At 51.1% G+C, this 18,142-nt stretch overlaps 1 protein-coding gene and 1 long non-coding RNA gene across 7 annotated transcripts in view; one reads left to right on the top strand and one right to left on the bottom strand.

Moving 5' to 3' along the window:
• Window positions 1–11,499, bottom strand: part of LOC132215343 (uncharacterized) — a 382,955-nt gene extending 371,456 nt beyond the window's left edge. The window contains exon 1 of the long non-coding RNA XR_009448504.1: window positions 8,715–11,499. This is a non-coding gene — a long non-coding RNA (uncharacterized LOC132215343). The remainder of the gene's footprint in view (window positions 1–8,714) is intronic.
• Window positions 11,500–11,763: 264 nt separating this feature from the next.
• PPM1M (protein phosphatase, Mg2+/Mn2+ dependent 1M) lies at window positions 11,764–16,208 on the top strand. 6 transcript variants are annotated; one of them, XM_059663397.1, is made up of 10 exons: window positions 11,764–12,137; window positions 12,834–12,957; window positions 13,096–13,350; window positions 13,796–13,908; window positions 14,238–14,322; window positions 14,419–14,537; window positions 14,704–14,767; window positions 14,989–15,096; window positions 15,202–15,350; window positions 15,660–16,208. In XM_059663397.1, the coding sequence occupies exons 1-10, from the start codon at window positions 11,905–11,907 to the stop codon at window positions 15,802–15,804; spliced, it is 1,395 nt and encodes a 464-aa protein (XP_059519380.1). In that variant the 5' UTR covers window positions 11,764–11,904; the 3' UTR covers window positions 15,805–16,208. The 6 variants fall into 6 exon arrangements, with proteins under 6 accessions (XP_059519380.1, XP_059519381.1, XP_059519382.1 ...); XM_059663398.1 differs by lacking the exon at window positions 14,704–14,767 and having other exon boundaries at window positions 15,189–15,350; XM_059663399.1 differs by lacking the exon at window positions 14,989–15,096.
• Window positions 16,209–18,142: the final 1,934 nt, after the last annotated feature.

The raw sequence follows: 18,142 nt of genomic DNA, 5'->3' as shown, positions 1-18,142 counted from the left end.
TAGGGGGCAGGGCAAAGGCGGCCCTGGGGCCGCCTTTGCCGTGCCCCCCAGCCATGATCGGAGAATCAGGTGCCTTCGCCACCCTGGCCAGTGATAGCAGGAAGTAGGGGTAGGAGCCAGTGATGGGAGCTGGGCACGGTTGAAGCTGGCAGTCCCGGGAGCTAGGCGTCCCTTGCCTGGGCCTAAAGCGGAGCCCACGATCACAGGGCCGCTGCAGCTGCGGGTCCCCGCTGCCCGGGCCGGACGCCTCAGCCAGAGGCGTTAGGCCTGGGCAGGGGCGGAGCCTGCAACCACGGGGAGCTGGGGGTCCCCTGCCCAGGCCTGACACCTCTGCCGGAGGCCTCAGGCCTGGTCAAGGGGCCGATCCGGTGATTGGTGATCGGAGGGTGATGAGGGTCAACTCCTCTGGCTGAGGCATCAGGCCTGGGTGGGGGGCGGAGCCGGGGATTGGGGGGATATGATGGTCCCCTTGCCCAGGCCTGAAGCCTGGGTCAGAGGCGTCAGGCTTGGGCAGGGGGTGGAGCAAGCGATCAGAGGGAGATGGGGGTCCCCTGCCCAGGCATGATTCCTGGGCCAGAGGCCTCAGGCCTGGGCGTGGGCCAGAGCCAGTGATCAGGGGGAGATGGGGATCCCCTGTCCAAGCCTGACACCTCTGGCGGAGGCATCAGGCCTGGGCAAGGGGCCGATCCTGCGATTGGAGGGTGATGGGGGTCAACGCCTGAGGGCTCCCAGTATGTGAGAGGGGGCAGGCTGGGCTGAGGGACACTTCCCCCACACACACACACACACACACACATACCCAGTGCACGAATTTCGTGCACCAGGCCCCTAGTCTATATATATAAAAGGCTAATATGCAAAGTGCCCCCTCGGGAGTTCGATCAAGAGACCAGGAGTTCGATCGCTCGCTATGACGTGCGCTGACCATCAGGGGGGCGGTACAGAACGAAGGAAGGCCTCAGCCAGCAGCCAGGGAAGGAAGGGGAAGGCCCCTGCCAGCAGCCGGTAGGCTCTAATCAGCCCTGATCGCCGACCAGGCCTAGGGACCCTACCCATGCACGAATTTTGTGCACCAGGCCTCTAATTTAGTATATAATAAGTAGTGTTGGCTGGAGCAAAGTCTTAGGCACATGCTACTAGGTCCACCTGGTTCACGGTTTTGTCACCTTCAGAGGCTCCAGGTGAGAGGTCCTGGTTGTCTTTGCTAATGTCACCATGAAAAATGAGCACCATTTTTTTTGTTTCTAAATAGCAGTGCACAACCTCTTTAATTGGCCCAAAACTTTTCCATGGATCCTGGCTATTCTACTTCTTGGCAACAGGAAGAGTCTGAAATTGTGAGTCCCGTGAAGGCACAGAGGTGATTTAGGGCTTTCTCGTGGACCTAATTAAATGACATGACTGCAGATGCTTATTTAAACTATATGCAAGTGTTGTGGGAGCCCCTCAGAAAAATCCCTTACCTAGGCCTCAAGTCCCTGACGATACTATGGAATGGCTTTTTCATCTCATGGGTACTTGATCCAATTAATGAACTGTAGTCAGTTCCTCACATTCATTTTGTGGGGTCCTTTAAGTTTTCCATTTCTTTTCTCAGAAATGGGCTTTGCATCTATTTGCTCAAAGTAAGAGGACACTTAATGTTTGCAAACCCTCTGCTGAATACTCCTTCATTTAAAAATCACCCTTGCTGGTAGTGGAGATTCTCTGCCTGTGGGACCTGGATCCCGGCCAGCCAGTGGGGCTCGCTGGGAGTGAGCGTCTTTTCCGACCAGGGCTGGAGGAAGTACATGGGGGATGTCCTCAAATCGTGGTGGAGCCTGAGCCCACAGCTGAAGCCCTGGTCCCCTTGGCCACCTCAGCAGCCATCACTGTTGGCTCTTTATTTTATTACTAGAGGCCTGGTGCACAAAATTCATGCACGGATAGGGTCCGTAGGCCTGGCCAGCAATCAGGGCCGATTGGGGCCTTCCAGCTGCTGGCCAGGGCCTTCCTTCATTCCGCGCCGCCCCTGGTGATCAGCGCACATCATAGCAAATGATCAAACTCGCAGGGGGCACTTTGCATATTAGCCTTTATATATATAGATTTTCCCCCATCACCATTTACCCCCCTAGACCCTCTTCCTCCACCCCCCAATTCCTGTAATCATCACACTGGTTTCCATGCCCACGAGTTTTTTCTCTCTCTTTTTCTTTTCTTTCCTCAATTCTTCCACGCCTCCAATAGCCCTGGGAGATTTACTTGAGCTCTCTGAGCCTCAGTTAATGCCTGGAAAAGTGCCTCCTTCCTCACTGAGGATCAGAGGAGATGACCTAGAAAGGGACTGGCGTACAGGAGCTCAAAATGTGGTAAAGGACTGCGATCATGTCCCCCACCTTCGGTCCTCCTTCTGCCTCACTTCCATTCTTTGCTTGCTCTGTTTATCCTCATTTGCCTCAAATCTCAGCTCAGGGAAGTCTTCTTTGATCTCCTATCTGAAAGATGCTTTCCTGTTACTCATACTACATTTTCAACGGTAGTGATTTTTCTACATCATTATTATCTCTCTTCCCTACAGACTGTTAAGATGCATGAGGCAGGGACTTGGCTTTGCTTTCTGCAGTATATCTAGTGCCTTGCACAGAGTACACACTCTATATAGTCATTGAATGAAGACATGATTATTGTTACCATGATAACAGAGAAGGCCATAGCAGGACTCAAGTGAGTTGTCCATCACTGGGATTTCCGGACTCAGCATGCTCTCCTTTAAGCGGCTTTAATCAAACTCCCAAGTGCCACATTCTGTGTTTCTGTGACCACAGGGCTGAGTTGATGCTCATGAAGTGGGGTCCACTCCGCAGTGTCTTTTGCATGTAAGCAGGATTCTCATATTCTGTTTCCACATCTTAAGTCTCCTCTCCTACCACCATACTCTCTCTGAGTTTCATCCTTGCCCCTTTCCACCCATCCACCAGCTTTCCTACTAAAAATACTAACAGTTTGTTCGGTACTTATCATGTGCCAACCACCCGCACATGCTTTAAATATGTTATCTTCCAAACCATCGCTATCACCCTTTGTGATCAAATCACGAGTATTCCTAGTTTACAGAATTTCTAGTTACAGTTTATTCCAACAGCATTAGGCTCTGAATATGGATCTTTTTTTGTTTGTTATTTTGTTAATCCTCAGCAGAGGATGTTTTTTCCATTGCTTTTCCAGAGAGAGTGGAAGTGAAAGGGAGGTGGGGAGGGAGGAAAAGAAAGGAAAGGAGAGAAGAAGGGAGGAAGGGAGGGAGGGAGGGAGGGAGGGAGGGAGGGAGGGAGGGAGGGGTCAATGGGTTGCTTCCCTCATGCTCCCTGACCGAGGGCAGGGAGCGAACTGAAACCCAGGTACTGCCCTTGACCAGGAATTAAACCCACGACTCTGGTGTGTGGGCTGATGCTCTGACCACTTAGCAACAACGGACAGGCCGTGACCATGGATCTTGAAGAGAGAGAGTGGGAAGCCAGGAGAAAGCAAATATGGACAAGAATGGAAATGGAAGCTAGGAGAACCCCAAAACTGACAGTTGGGATAAAATTCATCAGAAACCAGTCAAGAAAGTCACCAATACCAAATTCAGGAAGCTCAACCTGCTTCGAGAGTTCAGCATCCTCAGGGAGCAGGGTCAAAGATGAGCAGAGAGCTGCTCGCACAGACAGTGGGCACTCCAGGCATCCTCCCCAAGCACCACGTGACATGGACCCTCAGTGGATTCCTGCTGGCGCACCACACGGCCCGTCCTGCACATGGTTCGCCAGTGAAAGGGAATGGGGGACGCCCATTATGGAGAAGTCAGGTAGAGGATATGAACAGATTCTGGCTGGGAGAGTGGGGTGGTGGACGAGGGGAGGGGTTAGCAGTAAAGGCATTGCAGATACAAAACACATTTTTATTTTTATTTTTTTTAATATATTTTATTGGTTTTTTACAGAGAGGAAGGGAGAGAGATAGAGTTAGAAACATCGATGAGAGAGAAACATCGATCAGCTGTCTCCTGCACACTTCCTACTGGGGATGTGCCCACAACCAAGGTACATACCCTTGACCGGAATCGAACCTGGGACCTTTCGTCCGCAGGCTGACGCTCTATCCATTGAGCCAAACCAGTTAGGGCACAAAACACATTTTTAAAGGCATCTTCACCAGGACTGTTCTTTGAAAATGGGACAGAAATCTCTTAAATGTCAAGAGATAGGGTTTTTGCCAAGGCAACAGAATGCTGAGGACTGCAAGGAAAGATTCTTACTACAAGAAGGTGCTGAATTCTGGAGTAGGGTTTAAATATACCTGAAGTATTTCTGGTTTGGTGTGTGTGAGGAAGGCTCTGCCTCTCTCTCTCTTGCTGTTATTATCTTGGGGGTCTATATTTTTCCTATGGTGGGGTTCCCTTGCCGTTTTTCCAATCTTCCAGCCCCCTCTGGAAGGCAGTTTCTGGCAAAGCACTCAACCGCCAATAAAAGCTGCCCCTGAGTCCTATTAGTAATCAATTCCTGGCCGTGGCAAACCATCAAGTTTAATCATATCTTAATCATTTGCCAGGATAGCATGGGGCAGGCTGTGGATATTCCTGAGGCTGAGTCTCTACCGCGTAGATATGTTTGTTAGAGAAGCACATCTACTGAAAGCCTTTTCCTACTGTATATGGGAACTGAACAAAGAGGGAGGCATGTGATCTCTCCTAATGGATTTCTCTTCTCAGTCGCTGGTATATCCTTAATACTGTATCTGATATGCATTGTCTCTCAACCGCTCCAGGTGTTCCCCGTGTGTTTTCCTGGCTCCTTCGGAATATTTTATGATGAAGGATTTGCCAGGATAAATGAATTCAGTAAAGCAGTTGCATTTTTATACACCAATAGTGAACTGTTAGAAAGGGAAACTAAGAAAACAATCCCATTTACTACCGCATAAAAAGGAAATAAAATAAAATACCTAGGAATAAATTTAACCAAGGAAGTAAAAGACCTGTACTCAGAAAATTACAAGACACTGAAGAAGAAATTGAAGAATTGAAGAAATTGAAGAATAAGTGGAAGCATATACTATGTTCATGAATAGGAAGAATGAACATCATTAATATGTCCATAGTGCCCAAGAAATTGATGGATTCAACACAATGCCTATCAAGATACCAGTGGTGTGTTTCACAGAACTAGAACAAATATTCTAAAAAGGTATATGGAACCACAGAAGACCCCAAATAGGCCTCAGCAATCTTGAGAAAGAACAAATTGGGAGGAATCACACTACTTGATATCAAACTATAACTGAAACCAAGGGAGCCCATCTCCCTACCTCAGTGTGAGCAGAGGTTTCTGTAAGGAGGGGGAGGGAAAGCAGAACAAGAGGTCAAGGGGAGGGGATTGAAAAGTTCTCTACATGCAGACCAGCACAGTCTATTCCGATAAGGATCTGGAAACTGGTCATGCAATGGTCTGGTGTGTGTCATCCTGGTTCTACGTCATCCTGGTTCTATGATTGAAAGTCAGCAAGTCTCCTGGAAATGGGGTGACTGAAGATCAGAGTCTGCATCTTCTGACGTTAGCTCCTCGGATTCTAATACAAGCATATTGTTTATCTACAAGCTACATATTAGTCAGAGTCAGCATTTACCAAAACAATGTCAAAAGAATGATAGATTACAATTCCCCACTGTTACAAAACTATACTACAAGTCCATAGTAATCAAAACAGCATGGTACTGGCATAAAACAGACATATAGAGCAGTGCAACAGAATAGAGAGCCCAGAAATAAACCCACGTCTTATGGTCAATTAATATTTAAAAAAGGAAGCAAGAACATACAATGGGGTAAAGACAGTCTAACAATAAATGGTTTGGGGAAAATTAGGTAGATATATGCAAAAAAATGAAATGAGACCACCTTCTTACATCATATTCAAGAATAAACACTAAATGGATTAAAGACTTAAATGTTAGACTCAAAACTATAAAACTCCTAGAAAAAAAACATAGGCATAAAATCTCAGACATTTCTTGTAGCTATATTTTTTCTGATATGTCTCCTTGGGCAAGGGAAACAAAAGAAAACTAAATAAAGGGGACTACATCAAACTAAAAAGTTTTTTCACAGCAAGAACTATAAGCAAAATGAAAAGACAACCCACTGAATGGGAGAATATATTTGCCAATGATATATCTGGTAAGGGGTTAATATGCAAAATTTATAAAGAACTTATATAACTTAACACCAAAAGAAAAACAATCCAACTAAAAAATGAGCAAAGGACTTAAATAGACACTTCTCCAAAGAGGACATACAGAGAGCCAATAGACATGTGAAAAGATGCTGAACAGTCACTAATCATCAGAGAGATGCAAATTAAAACCATAATGAGATATCACCTCATACCTGTCAGAATGGCTATCATCAATAAATCAACAAACAGTGAGTGTTGGTGACGATGTATAGAAAAGGGAACCCTCGTGCACTGTTGGTGGGAATGCAGTTTGGTGCAGCCACTGTGGAAAACAGTATGGAGTTTCCTCAAAAAATTAAAAATGGAATTGTATTATGACCCAGGATTTTCCACTTCTGGGAATTTACCTGAAGAAACCTGAAACACTAATTCAAAAGGATATATGCACCCCTCTTTTCATTGCAGCTTTATTTACAATAGCCAAGATTTGGAAGCAGCCTAAGTGCCCACCAGTGGATGAGTGGATAAAAAAGCTGTAGTATATTTACACAATGGAATACTACCTGGCTGCAAAAAGGCAGGAAATCTTACCTTTTGCCACAGCATTGATGGACCTGGAGAGTATTATACTAAGTGAAATAAGCCAGTCAGAGAAAGACAAACACCATATGATTTCACTTATATGTGGAATCTAATGAACAAAATAAACAAACAAAATAGAAGCAGATTCATAGATACAGAGAGCAGACTGATAGCTGTCAGAAGAGAGGGGGGTTGGTGAGCTTGGTGAAGGGATTGAGCAAAAAAACACACAAACCACGCACAAACCTCTTACACACAGACAGCAGTAGTGATTACCACAAAGGAAGGGGAGGAGGTAGAAGAGGGTAATGGGGTGATAAATGGTGATGGAAGGAGACTTAACTTGGGGTGGGAAATACACAATACAATATACAGGTGATGTATTATGGAAGTGTACACTTGAAACCTATATAATTTTATTAACCAATGTCACCCCCAATAAATTCAACAACAAAAAAATGAAACTACTAAAGAATTAGAACAACAACAACCATTAACTTAAAAAAAAAAAAGGATCTGTTAGTACCACTGGAAGTCCTTGGGGGTCCTACCAGTGAAGTTGCTTTCTCTGGCTACCAGTTCATCAGACAGTACTGAGCTCTCAGGAGCAGGTCAAGGCCACGGTTCCTCTGCTCAAACCTTCCAGCAGTGTCCCATCCCATTCACTGGAAATTCAATGGCACAACCAAGGCCCAGAAAGCCTTGCGTTTTCTGGCTTTGGGCTAACTCCCAGATTTTATCTTCTCAAAGTCTCCCCTTGCTTACTTCAATCCTGCCATATTGGCCTCCGTGCTACTTCTATTAGTTTTCTGTTGTTACATAATAAATTACTGTGTAGCAGCTCCCCACTCCCATCCCCCGTCTTTTACTATTATCTTACAACTAGAGGCCCAGTGCACAAAATTCATTCATGGGTAGGGTCCCTAGACCTGGCTGGTGATTAGGACCGATCGGGACCTTCCGGCTGCCAACTGGGGCCTTCCTTCCCTGGCTACTGGCTGCCGGCCAGGGACTTCCTTCATTCCGCACCACCCTCTGATGGTCAGCACACATCATAGCGAGCAATCGAGCTCCCAATCTCCCAGCCGAACTCTTTGCATATTAGCCTTTTATATATATAGACTAGAGGCCCAGTGCACAGATTTGTGCACCGATGGGGTCCCTCGGCCTGGCCTGCTGGGATCGGGCCGAAACCGGCTCTCCACATCCCTCAAGGGGTCCTGGATTTCAAGAGGGTGCAGGCCAGGCTGAGGGACCCCACCGGTGCACAATCGAGGCCGAGGAGGAACCACAGGAGGGCTCCAGGGCGTGTCCAGCCCATCGCACTCAGTCCTGATCGGCCAGACCCCAGCAGCAAGCTAACCTAACGGTCGGAGTGTCTGCCCCTCGTGGTCAGTGAGCATCATACCAACTGGTCAAACAGTCGAACACTTAGCATATTAGGCTTTTATTATATAGGATAGTCTGCCTGGAAGGTTCAGCATTCACCCAGGTCTCTTGTGAAAGGCTGACATGCATGGTACTTCCAACTCTCCAATAAATGATTGATGCAGGGGCCCAAGCACTGGCCTCTGACAAGTTTGAATCCCAGCCTAACCACCTTCCTACAAAACCTTAAGAAATTCATGCTACCCTCTTTGGAACTCATTTCTCATAACCTGTAAAATGATGAGTCTGGACCAGCATAGTATTTCCCAAACTGTGTTTCTTAGAAAACTAATTTTACGAGACATTTCATAGATTAAAAAAGAAAACAGAAAAATAGCCAGTGATCAAATAAGTGTGAAACATGCAGCATACTGAATGCGCCCACTTTATTACACTCTCAGATCCTGCTACTGATTCTAGTGGGATTCGAGCTAATAAACCTCTGAGATGGAAGATTGAGCTGTAGCTGCTGCAATCCCCATTTTGTTTCGTTACAGATAGTATGTACTCACCAAAAGTTACTTTATTATTCTTCTGACATCTAATTCCGAAATGGACGATTCCAGTCGTGAAATGTACATTCTGTGTGCCAATATTTTCAGAAGCTGGGCAAATCCCTGATTGCTTCATGAAGTCGTACGTGAAGAAGGGTTCATACGTGGCCGCTCTGAGTCTCCATGCAGCCCGGGTGGCCCTGTGGTCAAATTCACACGGACACATTAGTGACGTGGCTTCCTACCTCTCAGTCACTGCCTTGAATTGTAGTAAAGGGGCAGGGACAATTGCACTGCTCTGGACGCCACACTTTTTTAAGGGTTGGGGAGCGCTGCCAGGTCAAGCACAATCTAGAGTTGCTGACATCAGCCCCCAAACACTCAGAGACTCCAGACTGAGTAGGGAATCTGCCTGCGCTTTAGGCAAGGAACTTCAGGAGACCTGGTTTCTGAGGGAGTGCTGTCCCTCACGCTCTGCGACAATGGAAATATTCTCTGATCTGCCTGCTCAATAAGGTGGCCATATGTGTCTACTAAGCACTCGTAAAGTGGCTGATGCCACTGAGAAAGTGGAATGTTAATTTTGTGTCATTTTAATTCATATAAATTTGAGTAGTCACTATGTGACGTCCGTCAAGTTACTTAACTTCTCCAGCCCTCCCAAATCCAACCACTTTTTCCCCATCTCTCTAATCCCCTTAATATTTTGAGGACCCTCCATCCTGTTTTTCACAGTGGCTTCACCGATTTACATTCCCACCAACACTGCACAATGGTTTCCTTTTCTCCACATCCTCACCAGCACTTGTTATTTCTTGTCTAGAATATGCAATGTAATTTTTTTGTTTGAATTTCCACAGAATACCCCTGAATTTCTGGAAAGATCCACAAGAAGGTAGTGGTATTGGATGTCTCCAGGGAGGGAAACTGGGTAGCCAGGGGTTGGGGTTGTTGCTAAATACACTATTATACTTTTTTTAAAATGTTGAGTCATGTAAAAGTATTAAATTTTAAAAATTACATTTTGTTAAGGAGAGATATTGGACATAACAAAGCTATTTTCATTGTGAGGTAAAAAAAAAAAATGTAGCATAAACATTTTTCTCCTTTTCTAAGCTTGATCCTCTCTTACCTTCCATTCCTCACGTGCGGAGTTAGCTGAGGGAAGGCCTCCTGCCAGGAGAGGGCGCGCTCGAGTTCATTCAAGCAACTGGAAAAGGTTGTCCAGAGAAGGGTGTCACGGGGGAGTGAGGTGTTGCACGACCTCCAAGGAGGGCCAGCCCAGGAATGTAGCCCCTCCCCCAAAACTTCAGACACCAGAGTCAGAAGAACCAGGAAGTTTGTGGAGAGACAAAAAGGCAATGACAAGCTAATCCAAAGGTCTGGGAATAAGACAGACACTGGATTTCAGCAGCAGCCACAGGCAAAAGACAATAAACAGAGCAGTCAGCATTCTGAGCCAAGATACCGATCAAAAGCAAAAATAGGATACAAACTTTTTCAGACTTGCAAGCTGTTAGAAAGTGGTTAAAGGATGTGCTTCATCAAAATGAGGGAGTGAACCAAAGGAGACAAGCTTGGGATCCAGGCAAGAACAGAGGCTCAGGGGAGCCCAAGAGCCCAGAGGACCCTGGTGGCACTGAAGGAATACTCAGGACACCTGGGAACGGAGTATGGGATTGCCATAGGGCTCCACGCGGCTGGGAAAACTTAAAATGGCTACGCTGGGCAACATGTGGCGTCTGGCTGTCAGGAGCTTCTCTGAATACACCTTAAAGAACAGGACCTGCATCCCACCAAGGAGAGGCCATGACAGTGGGTTGGAGGAGTAGGCTGTGTTTTGGGTATTTCCTTGAATTTTAGACTTTACAAGCCTCTTAGCCATTGGCTGGTGGGGATGAGGTAACCCACATCCTGAATTAAGTCTGCCCTACCCTGGGTCCCTGGTCCAATTCTGTCTAAGGACAAGTCAGAGCTCAGGTGTCCTTTGGGAAGCTTTCGCTGACTTTGCCTTCACCCCCTTGCCAGCTGGATCAAGCAGCACCCACCAGGACTTCCACCATCACTGCTGGGGAGCTCAGATCCATCAGTCAGTGCTGTGCTCCTGCACCCAGCGCGGGCCTGGCACACACAGTGGGTCCAGAAAATTAGCCCACAGGCTCTCTGGAACTGAACCATCTGAGGGAGGTGTTGCACACAGCTTCCAGCCCCGAGAACCTTCTTTTTGGGGTAGGGGGAACGCACAAAGGGGCAGGCTGGCCCACCGGGAGGAAGTAAGGCCTAGTGGGCATATGATGGGTTTAGGAGCAGAGGCAAAGGTAGGGACTTCTCCCATCGCCCTCCCTGGGGGCCCTGGGCTCAGGGGCTTTGAGTTGACTAGCCTGCCTTCCCGGAGGAGGAAAGGGGAAGAGAAATCCCTGAGGGGTGGGTTTTGAGTCAGCTCCACTGTCATAATGGAAACAGCACAGCCCTGGGCGTAGGACACTTCCCCTGTGTGGCTGCACGGTCCTTATGAGATGGAAATAACAGGCCTGCGCGGGGAGTAGGGCGTAAGTGACAGAGGGTGATCTGCTGACACCCCGATGTGAACGGGGACGCTGCCGCTGACCCTGCAGTGACAGCCAGCCAGGGGCTCAGAGCGGTGTCCCAGGACGAGTGTTGCCCATCCCGGGGTGGAGGGGGCCGAGCTGAGCCGGGAGGAAGAGGCCACCGGAGGGGAACGCCTTGCTGAGAGGCACTCACGGTGTCAGCCCAGCACCTCAGGACATCCTCTTCCCTCCTCCCCTTGCGCAAGGTCCGGGCCAGCAGGAGGCTCCCGGCTGCCCTGAGCCCTGCGCGGGCCCCTGGAGCGGGGAGGAGGGGCAGCCCCTCTCCACGGCGAGGGCCCCACCCCCACACGCGTGGGTGGACAGTCCGCCTGCCCAGGTCACCGTGGGGCACGGGGCGCGACTTCCCTCTCTGAGCCACACTTTTCCGGCCTGCGAAGTGGGGTTGGTAACAGCGTTTGCTTCTTAGGTTGTTAAGAGGTTTGACGAGCCCGACGGCAGCAGGCGGCGCACGGACTCCGCTGCGAGGCTGGGGTTTAGGGGAGTCACCGCCCGCCCGCCCCGCCCCAGCCCTCCCGGCCCGCTTCCTCCTCCCGGGGCCGGGTGGTGTCCGCCCAGCCTTCCCGCCAGCCCCGCGCTCCGCCCGCAGCCCCTGCCGCGCCATGTCCGCGGGCTGGTTCCGCCGCCGCTTCCTGCCCGGGGTCGCCGGCGGCCCGCTCCCCGCGCCGCGCTCGCCCCGGCCGCGCGCCAGCCCCGTGCCCTACCGGCGGCCCCGCTTCCTGCGCGGCTCGGGCTCCTGCCCCGGCACCCCCGACGCCCCGCGCCGCCCGGACGCCCGGCCCGTGCGCTGCCCCGCGCGCGGCCGCACGCTGCCCTGGAACGCAGGCTACGCAGAGTGAGTGCCCCACCCCCTGCGACCCCGCCCGACCCTCCCCTTCCAGCGACCCTGTCCCGGGACCCCTCACCCCGGACCCCTGCTGATCCAGCCGGGGCCTGTGCGGAGCTAGGGAACAGGCTAAACGGAGTGAGTGACGCCCTCCCCAACCTGCGGCCAACTCCTTCTTGCCCTCGTCTCTGGGCTCCGACAGTCTTCCCCTCCTCCACCTCGGCCTTTTCTTTGGGACGCCGACCTCCCTCAGAGAAGAAGGTGGCAAGTTGGGAAGGACCTGCACCCCTGGGGCTTCCAACATGAGACAGGGAGACTGGGTGGAGTGCCCGCATTGTGGGCTTTGGCGATACCTCCCCGGTACACACACCCCCTGGGTTCTGGCTTATGCTGTGTGGGACAGGGATTCTCGCTTACGTGGGGGGGGGGGGGGGAGGGTAGCAAGGGAACCCCAGATTTCCCCAGCAGCCCCACCCTTACCTCCCAGCCAGGTCAACAGGCAGGCTTCAGAGGAGCTGGGCCCTGCGTTTTGCCTTAGGTCACTGAAGAGTTAAGAAACTTACACCATCTTTGTCCAGACATAAGGGACAGCGTGGGGGCTATTGCCCAGAGGGAGGGCTCCTCCCTGTGCACCTGCTCTGGTCTCTGTGCCCACAGGGACATGGGTGTGTCCCTGGAGGGTCACTGATCACTTCCTGGCCTCAGGATCATCAATGCAGAGAAATCCGAGTTCAATGAGGATCAGGCCGCCTGTGGGAAGCTGTGCATCCGGAGATGTGAGTTTGGGCCTGAAGAGGACCAGGAGTGGCTGACCTTGTGCCCAGAGGAGGTGAGCACACCGGGTTGAGCCCCTCTTACAGGCTGGGGCCAGGACTTCAGGCTGAAGTTGTTACCCTAGTGCCCATGCTGGGCCAGGGATCAACTGGGGAAGCCAGGAAGAACCTGACACCAGTCCTTTCCTGGACAGTTCCTGACCGGTCATTACTGGGCACTGTTTGATGGGCATGGCGGTCCAGCTGCAGCCATCCTGGCTGCCAACACCCTGCACTCCTGCCTGCGCCGGCAGCTGGAGGCCATAGGAGAGGGCATGGTGGCCACTCAGCCCCCCATGCATCTCAGTGGCCATTGTGTCTGCCCCAGTGATCCCCAGTTTGTTGAGGAAAAGGGCATTAGGACAGAAGACTTGGTGATCGGGGCTCTGGAGAGCGCCTTCCAGGAATGTGTAAGTTAAGTGTGGTTTTTGACTGGGGAAGGAGTGACAGTTTTGTCCCCAGGGACCTGAGAGACCTTGGGTGTGGTAGTCACCCTCGATGTTTGAGTTGGGAAGACAAGATTGGGTTGGTTTGTTCCTAACAGCCATCATTATCATCAAAACCCCTCCCATTTATCCAGTGCCTACTATGTGCTATGTGCTCTTACCTGCATCATCTCGTTGCACACCCTGTTGGTCCTTGGTGCAGGAGCTGGCTTCCCTTTCTCACTCTTTTGAGTAGGACTTCCCTCTCTCCAGCGATACACACAGATCTGACCACGGGGTCCTGGAGACATAGCTAGACTTTGGACGAGGACTGCCAGGCTGGTTGGTGGGGAAATGAACTACAGGGTGAGCACTGGGGAGAGAGTGATATGGTGGCAGTACAAGCTAAAGTGGCCTCTGTTTGCCCCAGGATGAGGTGATCGGGCGGGAGCTGGAGGCCGCAGGCCAAGTGGGTGGCTGCACAGCCCTGGTGGCTGTGTCGCTGAAGGGGAAGCTGTATGTGGCCAATGCCGGAGATAGCAGGTGAGTGAGCTCGGAGAGTGGGGCAGGTGGCAGGCAGGCAGCACAGGCAGTGGGGACAATGAAAGGGGGCTGGAAGTGGAGGGAGGGAAATGGGGAGGCTTGGCTAGCTGAGCTATTTGTACATCTGGTCTATATGGAGTCTGAGTGGACAGCAGATGCCAGAGAGCGCACAGGGCGAAGGGGCTGAGGCTTTACCCTGCAGGAGGTTGTGGAGGGCTTCGAACAGGGGGGCGTGGGCAGAGCAGGCCCCTGGCCAGCAGAAAGGAGGCCATGGGTAAGGTTGAAGGCTTCATCACAGCCCTCTCCCTCTCCTCCCCAATCCCATCCAGGGCCATCTTGGTGCGGAGAGATGAGGTGCGGCCTCTGAGCTCTGAGTTCACCCCGGAAAGTGAGCGACAACGGATCCAGCAACTGGTAGGTGCCCTTGGCAGAGGGAGGCTGTGGAGCTCCAACTCCTGGGTGCAGGGCCACCAACAAGAGCCTAATCGGAGCATGGCCTCCCTACCCCAGGCCTTTGTCTACCCTGAGCTTCTGGCTGATGAGTTCACCCGACTGGAGTTCCCTCGGCGACTAAAGGGGGATGACTTGGGGCAGAAAGTTTTGTTCAGGGATCACTACATGAGCGGCTGGTGAGCAGGATGGGGGTGGGGAGAGACAGTGGGGAGAACCACTGGGTCTAAGCCCAACTCTGTAGCCGGGGGGCAATCCCATCCACATGGGCAGGGTGGGCCCTATGTTGAGGGGAGAGGAGGTGGGAAGTAGGGCCTGGGTTGATACTGGGTCTGCTCCTGGTAGGAGCTACAAGTGCGTGGAGAAGTCGGATCTCAAGTACCCACTGATCCACGGACAGGGTAGGCAGGTCAGTGAACAGCTCCCTCCAAAAATCCCTCTTCAACTGCCCACTGCAGAGGCGGGAGCTTCTTTGTGCTGTGGCTGTGGCTGGTGTCTTGGGTCTGCTCCAAGGCCACAGGATGTTTCTCCCTCAGCCCAGGGTGCCTGAGGACTACAGTCCATCTCTGTGCTTTACTTGTGCATTTGCTGGGGCTATTTGCTGTCACCTCACATCTCCCTTGTCCCCAGGCTCGGTTACTGGGAACACTGGCCGTCTCCCGGGGCCTGGGAGACCATCAGCTCAGAGTCCTGGATACAAACATTCAACTCAAGCCCTTCTTGCTCTCTGTCCCACAGGTGAGAGGGCAACAGCCCACCCCAGCTTCCTTCCATCTACCCAGAAAATGAGGCTGGTGGGAGCCAGGAAGGGAAAGTTGAGGGATCCTCAGGCTTAACTTGCAGGTGACAGTGCTGGATTTGGACCAGTTGGAGCTGCAGGAAGAGGATGTGGTTGTCATGGCAACTGATGGGCTCTGGGATGTCCTGTCCAATGAGCAGGTGGCACGGCTAGTGCGGAGCTTCCTCCCTGGCAATCAAGAGGACCCACACAGGTACTGTAACTGCTGGGGACCTGCCTGGGCCTGGGTGCAACAGCAACACCAAGTAGTTACAGCTGAGAAGACAGCACTGGCAAGCCTGGCTTACAGCAGGGTCAGGATTAGTGTGGTCTCTAGATTCCAAGGGGTGGGGATGTCTGTGGGTCCAATCTGGCCCTCACAGGTTTGCAGCTTGCCTGGCCCCTCAGTTGGACTGCATGGCTTGGTCTCCAAGTGTCTAACCCAGCGCAGTGAGTTCTCCCTGAGGGTGGGCTTTGCCTCTTTGCTCAGCCCTGGAGTACATCTGCAGGATGATCCCCACAGGTTCTCGGAGCTGGCCCAAATGCTGATACACAGCACACAGGGGAAGGATGGCAATCCCACAGAGGAAGGGCAGGTGTCCTACGATGACGTCTCTGTGTTCGTGATTCCCTTGTACAGCCAGAGCCAAGGGAGCAGTGGCCACTGAGGATTCAGACACCATATCCCAAAACCACTCAGGTTAGGTGCAATGTGAGCATCCCTCCACTGTGGTCAACAGCACGCCTGCCTGCCTGCCTGCCCCCAGACACAGCCCAGGGCTTTTGCCCCCACCCCCACCCATTTCAAGAGGAGCATTTATTTATACCAGGCAGTCAGAACTGAAGTGTCGAGAACCCAGCTCCCACGGTCCTCCCTTTGGCAGGCAGATGGAGAACAAAAAGGGGCAAGGAGTCCCAGTTGGCTGAGGGGAATTCCCTCCAATGACTGCTCCTGCCTCTGGCCTTGCATCCCAATTGCTCCTTCCAGTCCCCTCCCCAGGCTGATGCCCCAGTGCCTTTCTTTTGTTGCTCCCCATCACCTCCCTATGATTAAAAGTTTGTGTGCAGAAAAGCCCTTGTGAATCGTGAATTCCTGTACAGCTTGGCATTACAGTTTACTTTCGCTTTTACCTTCCAAAAAATCAGTCTTAGTTCTACCTTGCAAGCTTGCATATAGCACTTTTTTTCTGTGGCCTCCCTAGTTTCCAGCTTGGGGTGAGCCGCAGTGAGAGGGCTGTTGCCTGGGGAACAGAAAGGAGGTCTCCACCACCATCTGTGAGCTCTGGGCTTGAGGTACCAGAAGGGCTGCCCTTTTAACTTGTTTTTGAATGGAAATTCCACGGCTTGCATTTTGATGGGCAGCTTAATTTTTTACCCTTCCAACAAGACTATTTTACAATCTAGCACTTGCCAAGACTCAAGTACTGGGAAAGTATTTGTTCAGTTATAAGGCAATCACCTTCATGACCTCAACCTTACTCAACTCTTCCCTGATCCACTATTTTGGTTTACAATTGAGATGAGTTCTTATCAGGTAGCTCACAGCCTAAACAGCAGCTAGGAAGGACAAGGGCCAATAGGCTCTGGAATTGATGATAAAATTCATGTATTTACTAACTCCTTGAGGAGGCTCTCAGACCCTCTTTCCGGCCCATTAACTCATTTTAGACTCCATTTCCTAAACCAGTGGTCGGCAAACTCATTAGTCAACAGAGCCGAATATCAACAGTACAATGATTGAAATTTCTTTTGAGAGCCAAATTTTTTAAACTTAAACTATATAGGTAGGTACATTGTTACTAACTTAATTAGGGTACTCCTAAGGCTTAGGAAGAGCCACACTCAAGGGGCCAAAGAGCCGCATGTGGCTCGCGAGCCGCAATTTGCCGACCACGGTCCTAAACGTTTTTTAGGGAAGATAGGAAAAACTACAAAATTTCTCGTTTTTCAGTCATATCCCATAGCCCAGCATTTCTGGACCTACATCTGTCCACAGTCTGGACCTCCATGTATCCTGACAAACTGGTCGGCCCCAGCCAGCCTGGGCAGCCTCTCCAGGACTCTAGTTGGCAGCTGGCAAGGGCAGGAGTGTGCCCGGATAACCTGCAGGAGTTTTACTTCCCCTTTCCTCAGTAGTTTCCCGCCCCCAAGAGTGTGGGCAGCATCCTGTGTCTGCCTCTCGCCCATATCAACAGCTGAGCCAGCTCATCCTCTTGCTCCTCACAACAAAGGCTGAAGCCAAGGGCGTGGGTGCAGTGGGTCTGTCAACTACAAGCAAGCTGACAGGAGTGATTGCAGCAGGGACAGCTACACTGACTTATGTATTCATGTCTCAGAGTCAAATGCTGCAGCAGCCCTCCCACTGGGTTGTGAGGTCTCTTCCTCTTTGAGCAATCTGTCAACCTACTGCTCATAAGCTGGGATGTTCCCTCTGCTGCCTTTCACAGCCCTTGGCCAACCTCCAATGACCATGGGCAAAGTAATGGGCCTAAGACTGTCTTCTCTGGTCCAGAGAGGGCCGGGAATAAGGCACATGGCAGGTGCCTGCAGCTCCAAGGATAGAGCAGTTAGAATACAGGCTCTAGTAGTTACCAACTCACAAGCCAGGCAGTGGGTTACCAAGCAATTGCCAGGCCGTCTGCCAAAACTGGCATAGGAGCCTCAAAGAGGCCCCACTATCCTTGCCCCCCAAAAGCTAAGGCCTAGCAGGACAAATCTTATTCCAGATAGAGGCTGCCATTCTGATTAAGAGCTGAGATAACAGTGGGGATGAAAGGTAGCCTGAGGTACATGCCAGATGTAAGTCTCTGAAGATCAAGGTTGGCTCAGGCTGGCCTTTCCCATTCACTCATTTCTGGCCATATGGTTGCTTATTAGAGGCTGGGGTAGAGGAGACTCACGCTGCTATTCACCTGAGGACTGAGTTTAGGGGTTCCTCCCACCAGCCCATAGCTTAGTCACCAGGGGCAGTCAAGGGCAGTCCCAGGAAGCACAACCATCCATCCA

The sequence above is a fragment of the Myotis daubentonii genome, chromosome 14 (assembly GCF_963259705.1).
Source record: "Myotis daubentonii chromosome 14, mMyoDau2.1, whole genome shotgun sequence".
Taxonomy (NCBI): domain Eukaryota; kingdom Metazoa; phylum Chordata; class Mammalia; order Chiroptera; family Vespertilionidae; genus Myotis; species Myotis daubentonii.
This window is presented reverse-complemented; position numbering and strand designations above follow the sequence as displayed.